This window comes from Dasypus novemcinctus, chromosome 9 (genome assembly GCF_030445035.2).
Source record: "Dasypus novemcinctus isolate mDasNov1 chromosome 9, mDasNov1.1.hap2, whole genome shotgun sequence".
Classification (NCBI taxonomy): domain Eukaryota; kingdom Metazoa; phylum Chordata; class Mammalia; order Cingulata; family Dasypodidae; genus Dasypus; species Dasypus novemcinctus.
The window spans coordinates 122,792,666-122,810,433 of record NC_080681.1 but is presented as its reverse complement, the minus strand read 5'-3'; the positions used below and the strand labels follow the sequence as shown (position 1 = coordinate 122,810,433).

The window sequence follows — 17,768 nt, the reverse complement described above, 5'->3', positions numbered from 1 at the left end:
GACACCCGGCATCTGTCTTGTGGTCCAGTATGACTGCTTTGACTCCCACCACCAATTCTACCATCCAACTGGCAAGAAGGTAGAGAAGGAAGGAAAAGGGCAGGCCACCTCCTTCTAAGAACACTTCTGGGAAATTGGCCCCACCACTTCCACTTTCACCTGTTGACAGGAACTCAGTCGCGTGGCCAGACCTGCCTGCAAGGGAAGCTGAGAAATGTAATCCTTATTCTGGTGAGGCCATGTTCTCAACTTTTCTTATTTCCTAGAAATTTTGAGTTAGAGTAAGCACTAAGTTCAGGATGATGGTTAAACCTCTGGGACAGGGAGCAGTTTAGCAGGAGATGGGAGGAATACACGGAGAGCTTCATCAATGTTTGTCAAGCAGATAAATTAGAGCTGATAATTGGATTATGGTACTTCAGAACTTATATAAATGTTATATTTTTTCGTGTGTATGAAATACTCTGAGGTATATTTTTAAAAGTTGAATTAGAATTCTTAGGTCTAGTTTCTTCCCCTTAGTTCAGCTGTTACTTTAGCAGAGAGAAAAAGCTTTGAACTTATACTGCTGGATCTTGTTCTCAATCATTGCTGACTTCCTCTTGCTTTGTTTAAAAAATTCTAAACAGGATATTTTTATTTTTTAAAATCTATTTTATTGAGGTATAATTTATATAAAATATGTACCCACTTTAATTATACAATTTTTTGACAAGTGTATACTCCCATGTAGCCACCATTCCTTGTAGAACATTTCCAGTACCCCAGAAGTTCTCATGTGCCCCATTCCCAGTCATTCCCACCCCCCATCTCTGCTCCAGGGCAGCCCCTGATCTGCCCTCTATTGCTACTGGCTAGATTTCTCCTTCCTAGCATTTTGTATAAATGGAATCCTACAGTATGTATTGTCTGACCAGATGCTCTACTTTGTGGCTGTTTTCTTTCTCTCGGCATGTTTTTGAGATTCATCCAAGTTGTATGTCTCAAAGTCCCTTCCTTTTTATTGTTAACTGGTATTCCATTGTATGGAGGCTCACAATTTCATCAATTATAACAAGCCCCCATTTTCTGCTTTCTTGTGTCCATTTGCTGTGTTTTTCTGTGTCCGCTTGCATTCTTGGTAGCACCACAAATCTTTGTCTCTTTTTTTTAGATTTATTTTTTATTTATTTCTCTCCCCTTCCCCATCCCCCCCCCAGTTGTCTGCTCTCTGTGTCCATTTGCTGCATGTTCTTCTGTGACCACTTCTATCCTTATCAGTGGCCCCAGGAATCTGTGTTTCTTTTTGTTGCATCATCTTGTTGTGTCAACTCTCGGTGTGTGCGGCGCCATTCTTGGGCAGGCTGCACTTTCTTTTGCGCTGGGTGGCTCTCCTTACGGGGTGCACTCCTCGTGCATGGGGCTCCCCTACGCAGGGCACCCCTGCATGGCAGGGCACTCCTTGCGCGCATCAGCACTGCACATGGGCCAGCTCCACATGGGTCAAGGAGGCCATGGGATTGAACCGCGAACCTCCCATGTGGTAGGTGGACACCCTATCCATTGAGCCAGGTCTGCTTCCCTGAGTCCATGCTTTCATTTCATTTGTGTACTGTATATATTCAGGAGTGGGATTGCCAGGTCATATGGTAGTTCTATGTTTAGCTTTCTAAAGAACCTCCAAACTCCTCCACAGCAGCTGTGCCATTTTACATTGCCACCAACAATGAAAGAGTGTCCCTGTTTCTCTGCATCTTCTCCAACACTTGCTATTTTCCATGTTTTTAATAGCAGCCATTCTAAGGGGTGTGAAATAGTAACTTGTTGTGGTTTTGGTTTGCATTTCCCTGACGGCTAATGATGTTGAGCATTATGATGTTGAGTATATCTTCTTTGGAGAGACATCTGTTCAAGTCTTTTGCCCATTTTATTTTAAAATTTAAATTTATTTATCTTCCCCCCTGCTCCCACTGCTTGCTTGCTGTCTGCTCTCTGTGTCCATTCACTGCATTTTCTTCTGTGTCTGCTTGTCTTCCTTTGTTGCGTCATCTTGCTGTGCCAGCTGTCTGTGGGCGCGGGCCAGCTTGCCTTCACAAAGAGGCCCTGGGACGTGAACCCAGGGCCTCCCATATGGTAGACAGGAGCCCAATTGATTGAGCCACATCCACTTCCCATTTTGCCCATTTTTTAATTGAGTTGTTCATCTTTTTTAAGTTGAAAGATTTCTTTATATATACTGGGTATTAATTCGTAATCACATATGTGGTTTCCAAATATCCTCATCCATTGTGTAGGATGTCTTTTTACTTTCATGATAAAGTTCTTTGAGAAAGTGTTTTTAATTTTAATGAGGTCCCATTTATCTCTTTTTTCTTTTGTTGCTTGTGCTTTGGGTGTAAAGTCTAATAAACCACAACCCTGAAGACGCTTCCCTACGTTTTTTTCTAGGAGTTTGATTGTTCTAGCTCTTACATTTAGGTCTTGATTCTTGATCTTTTTGTGTTTGTTTTTTTTTTTTCTATTTTATTTATCTCCTCTCTAATCTTATTGTTATTTCCTTCTTTCTGTTTGCTTTAGGTTTAGTTTGCTCTTCTTTTTTTCTAGTTCTTCCTGTTTTGAGGTGAGGTCTCTGAATCAAAGTCTTTCTTCTTTTTTAATATAAGCATTTAGAGCTATAAATTTCCCTCTCAACACTGCCTTCACTGCATCGCATAAGTTTTGCTATGTTGTATTTTCATTTGCCTCAAGATATTTCCTAATTTCGCTTCTGATTCCTCTCTAACCCATTGGTTGTTTAAGAGTATGTTGGTTAGTTTCTTTGTATTTGTTTTAAATTTTTCCTTTCTCACTCTGTTATTGATTTCTAGCTTCATTCATTTGTGGTTGGAAAATACATGTTGTAGGGTTCAATATTTTAAAATTTATTGAAACTTATTTTGTTACCCAACATATGGTCTATCCTAAAGAATTATCCATGTGCACTTGAGAAGAATGTGTATTCTATTTTTGTGTATGTGGTAGGTCTAGTAGGTTTAGTGTTTTGTTCAAGTCCTGTACTTCCTTATTGATCTTCTGACTGGATGTTCTATCCATTATTGAGAGTGGTGTATTAAAGTCTCTATAAATGTAGAACTGTCAGTTTCTCCGTTCAAATCTGTCTGAATTTGGTTCATGTATTTGGGGGCTCTGCGTTTAGGTGCATATAAATTTATAATTGTTACATCTTCTTGTTGAATTGTTCCCTTTATCATCTTTGTTCCTTGTAACTGTTTTTGACTTAAAAGTCTTTTTTTTTTTTTTTAAAGATTTATTTAATTCCCTCCCCCCCCCCCAGTTGTCTGTTCTCTGTGTCTGTTTGCTGCGTCTTGTTTTTTTGTCCGCTTCTGTTGTCCTCAGCGGCACGGGAAGTGTGGACGGCGCCATTCCTGGGCAGGCTGCACTTTCTTTCACGCTGGGCGGCTCTCCTTGTGGGGCGCACTCCTTGCGCGTGGGTCTCCCCTACGCGGGGGACACCCCTGCGTGGCACGGCACTCTTTGCGCGCATCAGCACTGTGCATGAGCCAGCCCCACACGGGTCAAGGAGGCCCAGGGTTTGAACCGCGGACCTCCCATATGGTAGATGGACGCCCTAACCACTGGGCCAAGTCCGTTTCCCTTAAAAGTCTATTTTATCCAATATTAGTATGGCCACCCCAGCTCTCTTTTGGTAATTACTAGCGTGGTGGGTATTTTTTCCATCCTTTTACCCTCACCCTACTTGTATCTTTGGCTTTGAGGTGAGTCTCTTGCAGATAGAACATAGGTGGGTGATGCTTTTTTATCCATTCTACCCAATCTTTGCCTTTTGATTGGAGAGTTTAATTTCATTTACATTTAAAGTCACTACTGGTAATAAAGGACTTTTTCTGCCATCTTGCTATTTAGACTTTTTTGTTCCTTACTTCTGTTAAATCCTACTTTTACATTTATTTATTTTCTTGTGTTGTATCACATTGCCTTCTCATTTCTATCTGGATATTTCTTTCATCTGATTTCCTTATGGTCACATGGGATTAAAAGTTAACATCCTAAATATGTAACAATTATATTTGGTTTGATATCAACTTAACTTCACTAGCATGTACTTATACTTTTCCTATACTCTTCTGTCCCCTCCACTATTTTTTTTGTACTTGGAATCACCTATATTTTTGTACATTATATGTTCAAAAATCTTAGATTTATCATTACTTTTTATGCATTTGCGTTTTAGCATCTGTAGGATATAAGAAGTGGAGTTACATACCAAACAGTACAAAAATACTAGCATTTATAATTACCCAAATGTTACCTTTACTGCAGGTCTCTATTTCTTTATTCTGCTTTGAACCACTGCCTAGTGTCCTTTCATTTCAGTCTGAAGAACTCCCTTTAACATTGTTAGTAGGGCAGGTCAAGTGGTGATGAACTTTTTGTTTATCTCAGAATGTCTTAAGTTCTCCCTCATTTTTGATAGGTGTATTAGTCAGACAAAGGGGTGCTGATGCAAAATACCAGAAATCTTTTGGCTTTTATAAAGGGTATTTGTTTGGGGTAGAAGCCCACAGTTACCAGGCCATAAAGCCTAAGTTACTTCCCTCACCAAAGTCTGTTGCCACATGTTGGAGCAAGAAGGCTGCTGACATCTGCAAGTGTTCAGGCTTCCTGGGTTCCTCTCCTCCCGGGGCTTGCTTCTCTCTGGGGATAGCTCCTTTGCTATCTTCACAAGGACAGCTATAGACTATCAGGTGAATGGCTTGTTTCGCCTTCCGGGGCATTCTCTCTTGCCTCGCGAACAAGCTCCTCTGTGTGCTTACTTCCCAAGGCTTCAGCTCAAAACTCCAGCCCCCCTCTTCTGAGGTGTCGTTTCTACTGTCCTACTGACATGGCCTAATCAAAGCCTTAATCGTTCTTTAATCAAGTAAAGGGAAAACTTCTGAATCCAATACATTCTAATATGCCCAGAGGAAAAGACCACTTTACAAACATAGTTCAATATTTCTTTTTGGAATTCATCAATAATATCAAACTGCTATGGAGAGTCTCACTGGGTATAAAATTCTTGGCTGGCAGTTGCTTTTCTTGAGTACTTCAACCCACTTCCTTCTTGCCTCCATGGTTTCTGATGAGAAATTGGTACTCAATCTAATTGGGACTCCCTTATACATAACATGTTGTTTGCAACCTTTAGGACTCTCTCCGTGTCCTTTGCATTTGATAGTGTAAATAATATATTATATGATGAAGGGGTATGTTTTTCTCTATCTTTTTCCTGTTTGGTGTTCTCTGTGCTTCTTGGATTTGCATATTCATGTCTTTTGCTAAGTTTGGGAAGTTTTCTGTCATTATTTCTTTCAGTATTCTTTCTACACCTTTCTCTCTTTCTTCTGGGACTCCTGTAATGTATGTATTGGTGTGCTTGATGGTGTCCTCTAGCTGTCTCAGGGTATTTTCACTTTTAATATTTCTTTTTTCTCAGCCTGACTCATTTCAAGTGTCTTATCTTTACACTCACTGATTCTTTCTTCTTCCAGCTACAGTCTGCCCTTGAAACCCTCTTTGGCATTTTTCATTTGAGTTATTATGGTTTGAACTCCAGTAGTTATTTTTGGTTCCTTTTTACAATTTCTGTCTCTTAAACTCCCAATATTGTTCATTCATGGTTTTCCTGATATCTTTTAGTTCTTTCTCTGTACTTTCCTTCATCTTGTTAAGCTTTTTTAAGGTCATTTTTTAAAAGGCTTTGTTCAGTATGTACTATTCTCATCTTCTTCATTTGGTATTTTCTATATTTTTATATTCTTCCTTTGAATGGGCCATCATTTCCTGTTTTTTGTTTGCCTTGTACTTTGTTGTTGTTGTTGTTGTTGCACACTGTACATTTTAATATTTTTAAATATCAACTCTGGGATTTACTTCTTGGGATGTCTGTTCTTGGTTTTTGTAAGCAGCTGGTGATAAGACAGATTTTCTTGACCTTCAGCCCCCCTGTCTACCCACGGCAAATGCAGTGTGCAGGGTTTTCCCTATCTTTCTGGGCCCCTGTCTTATCCTGGGCTTTAGTTTGTTAGTTGTTTTGGAGTTCTCCTGTTTACAGGAGTCTGGTTGTCGCCTCTCTTTCCCCAAAAACAAAGCTCCCTCTCCCAGGTGTTTGAAGCAGGCAGGACATTTTTTCCAGACTTTCTGCTTTATAGTTTTGTTTTGTTTTTAAAAGACTTTTTTATTTATTTCTCTCCCCTCACCACCCCCCCCTCCCCCGCCGTATAGTTTTTTTTACATTCCTTTTGTTGCCTTATGCTGCTTTTGCCTGGAGGGCCAATTCTGGGAGGAGGGTCACCCCAGGGAGGACTTACCCTATTTGGTCTTTTCCAGTCAAAACAAGGTCAGTTACCCATGAAGAGAGTGCAGACCAGCTCCAAAGTGCCCTGTGGAGGGGGTCAGGAAGTGCACCAAAAGCTTCTGACGGCTGCCCAAAGCTGAACTTTCTTGGTCTGCCTGTCAGCTAACTGCCCCTGTATCCCCAAGAAGGTACTGCGTCTTTACATCCCCCACCTCTGTCTGTCTCTGAGGAGTGTTGAAACAGTGGGTACTACTGCCTTTGTCCAGGTGGGTCGAAATAGTTACTGCCCTCATAGTTGGGACACAGTGATGGAAATTTGTTAATCAAAAGTCACAATAAGTGGTTGGCCATGCTTACCCCTGTGGGGAAAAGGATTTTTACGTCTCTTTCTGTCACCAGCAACTGGTTAGCAGTGGACCCTGTGGTGGCCTGCCACAAGGGTGGGGGATGGGTGCCTGCACCCACCATGTGGAGTGAGCAATTTACAGTTCTTTACTGTAATTTATCAGTCTCTTCCTCTTGCTCTTCCCTGGATGCTGTACAGTGTTCTTCTGGCCTCTGGAATTTCAAAATAGTTGTTTCAGACATTTCCTGCCTGTTTAATAGTCCTGGAACTCCCTATTTCACCATCTTCCCTGTAAGTCCTCACGTCACTTCTTTTTACAGCTTCCATTATATTAATACACCACATTTTGTTTATCCATTCATCTGTTGATTGATATTTGGATTGCTTCCTTTGGGATGTTGTGAATAGAGCTCCTGTGAACATTGGTGTGTAAGTATCTGTCTGAATCTCTGCTTTCATTTGTTTTGGGCATATGCTTAGGAGCAGGTCTGTCTGGTCGTATGGCAGTACTATACATAACTTTCTGAGGAATCACAAGACTGTTTTCCACAGCATCTCTACCATTTTACATTCCCACCAACAATGAAAGCATTCCTGTTTCTCCACATCCTCTCCAATACTTATTTTCCATGATTTTTTTTTTTAAGTAACCATTCTAGTAGGTATGAAATTGTATCTCACTGTGGTTTGGATTTACATTTCCCTGATGGCTAATGATGTTGAGCATCTTTTCATGTGTTTTCTGGCCATTTGTATGTCTTCTTTGAAGAAATGTTTATTCATGTCTTTTGCCCAGTTTTAAATGGAGTTGTTTATCTTTTGTTGAGTTGTTGGTGTTCTTTATGTATTCTGGGTATTGCATCCTTATCAGATATATGGTTTCCAAATATTATCTCCCATTCTGTAAAGTTTTAAATTTTAATGAACTTCCCCTCATCTCTTTTTTTGTTGCTTGAGTTAATTTTTGTATATGGTGTGAGGTAGGGGTCTACTTTCATTCTTTTATATGATATCCAGCTGTTCCAGTACCATTTGTTGAAGAGACTGTTTCCCCACTGAGTGGATTTGGCATCCTTGTCAAAAAGAATCCATTGGCCCTGGATGTGAGAGTTTATTTCTGAACTCCCAATTCGATTTTCTTGGTCTCTATCTATTCTTACACCAGTGCCATGCTGTTTTAATTACTACAGCTTTTTTACAAGTTTTAAAATCAAGAAGTATGTATCTTCAACTGTGTTTTTGGCTATTTGGGGCCCCTTGCATACCTTCTATATGAATTTGAACCACCTTCTATATGGTTTAACATTTCTGCAGAGAAGGTTGTTGGATTATTGTGATTGCATTGAACCTGTAAGTTGCTTTCAGTTAACATTGATATTTGAAAAGCAAATGGTATTAATTTTGATGACATCCATTTTATCAGTTTTTTCTTTATAATTTATGGCTAGAAGTTCATGCCTACCCTGATATAAAAAAAAAATTTCTATTGTGTTTTCTTCTAGAAGTTTTATTGTGTTAGCTTTTATGTTTAGTTCTGTGATCACCTCTCAGTTATGTGAGGTGAAGGTCAAGGTTCATTTTTCCCCATAAGGATATTCAGTTATTCCAGCATCATATACTGAAAGATTATCCTATCCCCTTTCGAGTTATTTGTCCCTTTTATCAGCAATCAATTGACCATGTTTTGGTAGGTCTGTTTTTAGACTTTTTTTTTTAGAAAAAATATTTTTAGTTAATTGAAGTATATTTTATGTCATAAAGTTCACCCATTTCAAGTATATAATTCAATGATTTGTAATATCTGTTTTAAGTGCAACCATCAGCATAAACCAGTTTTAGAGCATTCTCATCCTCCCAGTAAGATCCCTTGTGCCCAATTACTGTTGATCCCTGTCCCACCTCTTCTTAGGCAACCACTGATCTACTTTCTGTTACTATAAATTTACCTTCTCCAGGCATTTCATATAAATGGAATCATACAATATGTGATCTGTTGTATCTGGCTTCTTTCACTTAGGATAATATATTTTAGGCCCATCCATGACATAGAATGTATCAGTATTTCATTCCTTTTTATTGCTCCATAGTATTCCATTGTATGGATGTGCCATGTTTTGTCTGTTCAACAGTTGTTTCCAGTTTGGGCCATTGTGAATAACACTGCTAAGAACATTGGTCTGCAAGTTCTTGGAAGCCATATGTTTTCATTTCTCTTGGGTAGTGTTTTAGTCTGTTAGGCTGCCAAAATGCAACATACCAAAAATAGATTTAGTTTTACAATGGGCATTTATTACCTTACAAGTTTACAGTTCTGGGGCCGTGAAATTGTGTAAATCAAGGTATCAGGTCATGCTTTCTCCCCAGGGTAAAAACCTAGGAGTGGAATGGCTAAGTCATATGATAGGTCTGTGTTCAACTTTATAAGAAACTGTCAAGCTTTTTCCAAAATGATTGTACAATTTTGCTTTCCCATCAGGAATGTGAGTTCCATTTGTTTCATATTCTTCTCAATACTTAGTATTCTCAGTTTTTGAGGTTAGCCATTTTAATGTGTATGTAATGGAATCTCATACTTTTCTGTCAAGCATATTTTCTTGTGCTTATTGACCATTTATATATCTTTTATGAAATCTCTTCCGATCTTTTTCCTTTTTTATTTTATCATTTTGATTCCCTCCCCCAAAATGGCTCATTTGCCTGTGTGCTCTCTGTCCTGTTGCTGTGTTGCTGTGTTGCTGTGTCTGCTTGTTATCTTCTCATTGTGTCCGCTTGTTGTGGCTACTTGTTATCCGCTTATCTTCTTTGGGAGGCACAGAGAACTGAACCCATGTGGGAGGCAAGTGCCTGCTCATGCATCTGCTCGTTGCATCAGCTCATGACATCAGTTTGTCTTCTGTAGGAAGCACAGGGAACCGAACCTAGGATGTCCCATGTGGGAGGCAGGTGCCCAACTGCCCAAGCCACATCCACTCCCATTGACTTTTTATTATTGAGTTTTAAGAGCTCTTTATGTATTCTGGTGACAAGGCCATTTATTAGAGATATGTTTTACAAATATTTTCTCCCAACTTATGACCTGCCTTTTAATTTTCATGGCATTGTCTTTGAAAAAAAGTTTTAAACTTGGTGACATTCATTTATTCAGTTTTTTCCTCCTTAATATTAGTCCTGGTTTTTTGTTTTTGTTTTTGTTTGTTTTTCATTTGCTGCTATTGAAGCACTGAGAGGTTTCCCAAGGTCACACAGTGAGTAGATGGCAGATGTAGGAATAAAACTTAGGTTCACCTATTCCAAAGTCTTTGGTGGCCTCACTGGATTTCTGGGAAGCCCCAGTGGTATAAAAGGCTAAAAGGGATTTAATTTAATTAATTTATTTATTAACGTTGTGAGTTTTTTTTTTTTAACAAATCATCCTCTTTATGCCTCCCTACATCCCCCTCTCTTCCAGTAACCTCTGATTGCTTTCTATCTTTGTAAATTTACCATTTCTATCTAGTGATATCCAACAATTTTTTTTTCCGTATGTATCTTGCTTATTTCACTGAGCATGTTTTCAAGGTTCTTCCATGTAATGGCATGTTTCATAACTTCCTTTTTTCTTGTAACTGAATAATATTCCACTATATATGCATACCATATTTTGTTTATCCATTTGTCTGTTGATGGACACTTGGGTCGTTTCTAGTTTTGGGTTCTTGTGAATAATGCTGCTATCAAGATTGGTGTACAACCATCTGATTGCAACCCTGTTTTCATTCTCTTTGAGAATATACCTAGAAGTGGGAGTGCTGGGTCAATTGATAATTCTGCCAAATGGCTTTCCACAGTGGCTGCACCATTTTACATTTCCCGATTTTTTTTCTATTATGGGTCATCCTTTTTGTATTTTAAACATCTTTGCTTATCCTAGGACTCCAAAGATTTTTTGTCTTGCATTTTCTTCTAGAATTGTTAGAGTTTTTCTTTTTCATCCACGCATGTGATCTTAATTTTTGTGTATGGTGTTAAGGTGAGGGTGAGGTTCTCCATTGTTTTCCTCATATGGCTAGCTATCCAGTTGTTCCAGCACCACTTGTTGAAAGGATTATTCTTTCCCCATAGAATTACCTTGGCTGCTTTATTAAAAAATAGTTGACCATTTAAATGTAGGTCTATTTCTGGACTCTTCTGAATTCTTAATTAGAGCTCATATTTTTTACTCTATGGAGTGGAGATATAGCTATGCCTCTCAGTGTCCTTCCTTCCTAGCAGTGACACTGCTAATAGCATTGGAGCCGATGTGGAGCAGAAAAGATTGTCTTTCACAGGATGTCCCTGTGAGGAGGACTTGGAGTTTCAGCTGTGACTACTGTGGTCCCTTTTGCTGTATAGGTGTGCTCGTGTTTAGTTTCTGATTGCTGCACTCTGGCTTGGTTTATGTTCCTGACCTGCCAGCCAGCCAGAGCCGTGTACTCCAGCACATCCCTCAGCCCTTCAGCTGGTCACCATCCTTTTGGTGCAGTTAGCTCAGCAACTCTGAGCTGGAGCAACACTCATTTGGCGGACTGGCTTCATTCCAGGGTCTCACGTTGGTGAGCCTGTGTCATCATTTAATTTTCAGGGTGGCTTGTGAGTGAGGCTATTGGATGATTTGAGAAGCTAGATGCAAACATGGGGGTGTCATGACTCCAGGCTGGAAGGGTCCAGGGGGGACCACAGCCAGGCTGGCCCAGTTTCTGCCACAACTGGCCATGCTCGGGCTGCCAGCCATGCTCGGGCTGCCAGCCTTCTTAAGTACACTGTCATTTGTACCACTATTGTCAGCCAGCACATGCCTAGAATGCCTCTTTTCTCAGCAGGATAATTTCCTGTCAGCTTTCAGCTCGATATTGCTGATGAACACCTTTACTGGATTAGAGGATTTCTGTGGTGGCAATCCATGACTTGGTGGTTTCAGGCAGTGTTGTCTGCATGAGTCCCAGTCCCTGCATGCCTTCTTACTTGATATTTGTTCTCACTGCTAGGTAGGAATTTGGTTTCTGGATATATAGCTGAAGAAATTGAGCAGGTTGGTTCTGATGGTCAGTGAAGTTAAGGAGCCATGGGATGCAGCTCACCTGCCCCTGATGTGGCCACTGTGTATCAGGGATTCACCTGAAGGCTGAGCCTGGAGGCCACCAGAGCTCCATGTAGACTGTCAGAGCGCAAGCTAGCTGATGGAAACCTTGGAAGGTTGAGGAGCCCTCTGCTCTTCTCCCATGTTAGAAATAGGTGTCCTCTGACCTCGTTTGCAGCATAAGGCATAATGGCAACCTCAGAAGCATGCAATTGTGCAGAATGATAATTGCCACCACCGTTGCCTGTCTCTTCACTCTATAGAAGAAGGCAGTGATGTGGTGTTCATAAAGTGTGGTGTCATTCAGCTAGTTAGCTGTTCATGCTGGTTGGGGAAGTGTTGTGGACCATTTGAGCCTGAGCTAACAATGAAAGTAAAAATATCACTGTTCCTGGGTTCTTTACTTCCTTCAGTTAAGTGGTCTGTGCTTGATAAGAAAAAGAAGTCTTCTGCAGTCCTCTGGCTGGTGGTGTGGATCAGGGCCTGCCATCCCAGACTTCTTGCTTGCTGACCCCCTTGTCTGCCTTGAATACAAGCAGGCATCTGCTCCTAGACTTGAGTGTAAGTTGAAATTGTTCCTATGCCCTTAAAAAGCTCCTTTTTATTCCATTTTCTGTACTTCTAAGCTAGAGCAGAAGAGGGACAGATCCCATTTTCGGCCCTTGTCTTTACCATTCTGGATATTTGGGAAGTATGGTGACAAGAGAAGCCAGGTGCCCTGCCCGCAGTCTCTCGTGGGGTCTGCAGTGGACTTGGAGGGGACAGGAATCCAGGTATTTATGACTGGGAGACTGGAGCCTGTGTTGGAATCGCTCTGAGTGCTTTCACAGTAGCCCTCATCTGTTACCCTTTTAAAGCCATGGAATGGATAAGAGTTATCTCTATCTTAGTTTTTCTCTTTTTTTATTTTGCCACAAGACAGAATTGTATCACACATCTCCAAAATGAGTAAAATGGCATTTCAGCTTCTTGTCTTTATAGACTCTCTGAACTTTAGGAAAGATCATTCTGGTCCCTTTTCATTAATAATGAAAACCAGGGGCAATAAAATGCTCTTAACGTGAGCCTGACAGGAACGGAAGAGCAGAGAAGAGGCGAAGGGTGAGGCTGGCAGGAACTACAGGTGTTTCTTGGGGCTTGAGGGACTTCCCACACTCAGGAAAGTGGGGAGCAGCTGGAGGAGGGTCCTGATTGTGCATCCCTGAGCTGCCAGCATCTGTTCAGCCCTTGGCAGTTCGAGGTGCCCCAAGTAAAGAGGCTGTGCTTCCCATGGCACGGTATGTTTGCAGGAAAACAGAGGGACCCAGCAGGCTTAAGGTTCTGGTTAGGATTTTAGCCTGGTTAAAACTCTTTCCCTGTTGGATGGTTAGTGGGTATTTGAAAAATTAGTGGTGAATATATTTTGGACACAAATCCCGTTTTGAAGATGGTTCTCTCTAAGGGTTTTGGCTGCATAGATGGATGTTCTGGGCATGAGTTAAAGTCCTGAGCAGTGGCACTCTTGAAAAGTGGCACGGTTTTGCTTGCTTCACTTTTCCTACTGAAAGGGACTTTGCACTGGATGTCAGCTTTTGCGTCAGGCACTCAGAGCGAAGCTGCCTTGGAGAGGGAGGAGAGACGAGAGGTCTGCCTGGGACTCAGTCCCCTGGCTCTCCGGGGTCCAGTGGAAGAGCCACCTACTCCGAGGTCTCGGTGTTTCCCGTTGCTGAGAGGTGTTGCGCATGCTCTTAGAGTCAGGATGGGTGGGCATGGGCATGGCAGGTTAACACCGCAGCGTCCCGTTTCAGAGACGATTCTGAGATGTAAACACTAGTGTTATTCCACAGCTTTCGAATGGAGTGGAGAAGTCCTTTCTAACCATGACAGAATCTAGAATCCATAAGAAAATAGATTGATCACCTGAACAGTGAGAAACACCTGCACGCCACAAACCCCACAAGCAAAGTCACAAGGAAAATAAGCTGGGCAGATATTTGCAACTCATCATGGACAAAGAGCTAATCTCCCTAATGTATGAAAAGTCTCTATAATTGATAAGGGAAAAGAAACCTAGTCAAAAAATGAGGCATATACAGTTCACCGAAAAGGAAATACAACTGCAAAAAAGTGCGGTCCTCATTCACAATAAGTGCAAATTAAAACTAGAGTGAAATGCTGTTTTTCCAATCTAGTATTGGCAGGAATCTCTTGAGATTGATTACTACATTGTGATAGAACGGCTTTGGGGAGACAGGCCCTCCTGTACATTGTTGGTGGGAATGAGTTGGTTCAATTCCAGTGGGGAACAATTTGGCAGTATCTGTATCAAAATTGCAAATGCATGTGCCTCCTGACCCTGCCTCCAAGGATGCACGTCCACGGGGGTCCTTGTGCAGACGTGGTGTGACATGAGTGCAGTCATTCAGGGCAGCACTGTGTCAGTAGCGAAAAGCTGGAAATGATCTAAATGCCCATCAGCAGGGATTCGGTTAAATGAAATGTTGTGCAGCTGTAGAAAAAAGAGAGGGAGAAATGGAGGAAGAAGAGAAGGGAGACATTACACATCTGTATTGCCTCATCTATGCATGGGCATTTTCTGGAAGGACAAACAAACTATTAACAGTGGTCATTGGTGGTGGGGGGAGACTTCTCTCAGTATACTGACTTGTGCTGGTTGATGGGTGAACCATAGCAGTGTATTTACTTATCCAAGCAGTATAAAGCAAAAAAGGGGGTCAAGGGCTGGGGAGGCCACATGTTGGTGATGGTTTTGTGGACACTCTGGTGCCCTGGTTGGGAAGCTCCGTGTGGAACTCACAGGCAGGGAGCGAGGAGGGAGTGTGGTGGCCAAGGAGAGACTTCCAGGCTCCTCCTGCAGCCTCACCTCTGCCTCCTGAGAGGCCTGTGCAGCAGGTAGAGGGGGTGCGTCCCTTGCCCGCTGACCTGTCTTTGCCACTTGGGTTCCCCTCGCTGGGCCGCATGCCAGCAGCTGCCTCATTGTCGGCTCACCTCCTGTCACCAAACTCCTGCCTTCAGTAGAGAAACACTGGGACATGAGGGGTGCCTCTGTGGGCTCACAGATGGGAGGTAAAGGCTGAAACAACAGGTGTCTCTGAAGAAACGAGCACCTCAGTTCTGCTCGGCTTCCTGAGTGCCAGAACTGTTGCTCTTCCCATTTCTTTCCCCAACTCACTTCCAAATTCCTACCTTCTCGTAACAGCATACTCTGTGGCACTGTGGTTGATGGCTGGCTCTGGCCCCTGGAAGTTAGTGGACTTGTCTGGGTCCCACACCCACAAGGGTTCTGGAAACAGTGGTCTGAGCCCCTCCTAATGGCAGGGCCCTTGGAAGGATTGAGCGCCTTGCAGGGTGGCCTGGCCACAGCTGCTCCCAGTGGGCCTTCGAGGTGGAGGTGATGCTTCTCTGGGTGCCGCTGGGATCACTGGGAGGATCAGGTCAGATAAGAACTTGAAGGCACTTTGCAAACTGCCACATGGATAGATGATGGAAAAGACTCTCCTGGCCTCCTGTGGAACTAGACTTTTATTCAGGAGTTGGTGAGAACATTCGTATGTTCTGTTCTAGAGAGCAGCTCTCACGAGCAGACTGGCTGCCCCTTTCCACTTCCTCAGCCACCCACAGGTTGTTCTTCTGAGACCCCTCTTGACTCTGTTCCTTTCTTTCCATCCTAATCTATCTGCAGACGCTCGCAGTAGCATCCTCCTCAGCTTTCTGGCCTCCGCAAGCTCCAGCTTTTAACTCGCACTTGGTGTCACACTGATACTGTGCTCCTAAAATAGAGACCTCATCATGTCCCTCCTTTGCAGAGCCTTCAGGGGCTCCTGATGCTCACCACCCAGGGCACTGCCCATCGGCTCTTGCCTTTCCCTCTCCAACCCCGTTGCTCCCCCAGGCTCACGTGCCCCTCTCCCCTCCTGAGTGCTTGTTCTTGCCATCCTCTTGACCGGACTTGTGCCCCCCGCCCAAGCTCTGCATTCTCGCCTCTGCCCTGCCTTGCCCGCCCTCCTGCTCTGTGTCTGCACACAGGTCAGCACCTGCCTGTTACTTGCTCTTCCCCTGCCTGGAATGCTCTGCCCCCAGGGCCTCGCAGGCCTTCACCGTCTCCTCCTCAAGGCTGTTCACCCCTGCCCTCCTGCCCTCCCTCACTCTTGTGTTTTATATTGTTTATCACTATCTGAACTTACCTCAACCCTTTTGGTCATTTGTTGCCTTGTGTCTTTTCTCCACTCAGCTTGACAGGACCTAGAGCACTGTCTGGGCCTTGTCAGTGCTTTGTAAATGTTTGAATAAACAAATGATTCCCCACCTTCCCCCGGTGTTCGGAAGTGACACAGCTTAGTCTCTGCCTGTCTGTGATGGGCGTGTGCAGGTGTGTTCATACACATGGAAGTGTGTCCGTGTCATCCTGCACGCATCTTCAGGTCTCTTCTGCCCCTGACTCCCCACTCCGGATGGCTGGCACCCTCGCCCCCTGCTGCATGCCCTCACACCGCAGATGCACAGTCGGTGTTTGATGACTTGATTATCACTTAGGTTTCACTTGAAGCCGGCAGTTCTGTGAGCCTGGAAAGAGAAGGCCACAGCCAGCTGTCTCCTGACAGCCATGCTGTCTTCCTGCAGTTATGTGTCCTAATTACTGATCATTTGAGACAAGGAGACTGTGCCCCTGAATTGCAGTACTCTCTTCTCTCACTGCCCTCTCCTGCCTGTCCTCCTGACTCTCTTTCTCCAACCATTTGGCCTGTAGGCTCCCGATGGAGAGATTATGGTGCCTTGGCGATCATCATGGCAGGGGTTGCGTTTGGCTTTCACCAGCTCTACAAGGTAAGTCTGCCCCTCTTGGGAGCCCTGGCATTCGACCCCACTCTTACCTGTCCTTAGGTTTATCAGAGGTAGAGACTCTGGCCTGCCAAGTAAATGCTCAGCCCCAGAGCACAATGAGAGCAGGTGAGGCCGTATGCAGAGGTGGCAGAGCCAACTGATCAGTCAGGTGACCCTGGCCGGGTTCAAGTCCTGGCCCTGCCACTACCTATCTGGCACATTCAGACCTGCCTCGTCTGTGGTACCCATGGCTCTATAATCAAAGTTTCCACTGCACAGGGTGGTTGTGAGGTCTGCCAGCTCATCGTCCATGTCAAGTATTTAGAATAGTGCTTGGCAGAGAATAAGCCGCTGTAAATTTTGGGAGATAGTGAGTAGGTAAGAGCATGGATGCTGGAGCCCAGCTGTCTAGACTCTGCTGCTCAGTAGCTGTGTGACCACAGGCCAGTCCCTTGCCTCTGCAGCCTGGGACCAATCTCTCTGGACCTACTATCTCATGAAGTTGCTGGGAGGATCAAGGGAATCAGGGCGTGGGAAGAGCTGAAAGCCTACAGGGCATGTGGGAAGCCCTTTCTGTGGTAGGCTGTTGTTTCAGCTTAGATTCAAAGCCAGCTTTGAGAGCCACAGTATGATAAGAACAAAGTCAAATTTTGGGGAACTATTTTTCATTTCTTGGATATTGTATTGGTTTTCATATAAAGATAGGATTTCTTCCCAGATTTCATAAGTCAACCTTTAGGGCACCAGTGTCCTTTGCTTACAGGGTTGCAAGCATGAAGCAGACATTTACTTCCCTTGATGCCAGTATGAAGGCCCAACTTTATTTGACACAAATCTGAGTCTTTTTTAGAAGATGTAGGTCCAGTGTAGGCCCCCAGAGACACAAGGTGAACAGTGGCCTGGGATATCTTCCTACGCCGATCCTGGAGAAGAGCGCTTCTCTCCTGAGCCTGCCAGCTCTACCCCTTATTCGGAGATTTTTTAAAGAACCTGAATGAATACCAAGACTCACTGCTGTAACTTTTTTTTTTTTGAAGTATTCTTTTTATTTATTTATTTATTTAATTCCCCTCCCTCCCTCGGTTGTCTGTTCTCTGTGTCTATTTGCTGCGTCTTGTTTCTTTGTCCACTTCTGTTGTCTGTCAGCAGCACGGAAAGTATGGGCGGCA

At 43.2% G+C, this 17,768-nt stretch overlaps 1 protein-coding gene across 2 annotated transcripts in view; it reads left to right on the top strand.

The window, feature by feature from the left end:
- PEX14 (peroxisomal biogenesis factor 14) overlaps window positions 1–17,768 on the top strand; it is a 178,607-nt gene that overhangs the window by 149,877 nt on the left and 10,962 nt on the right. For both annotated transcript variants that reach the window (XM_058304432.1, XM_012530397.2), the window contains one exon: window positions 16,526–16,602. In XM_058304432.1, coding sequence (XP_058160415.1) covers window positions 16,526–16,602 — 77 coding nt within the window. The remainder of the gene's footprint in view (window positions 1–16,525; window positions 16,603–17,768) is intronic.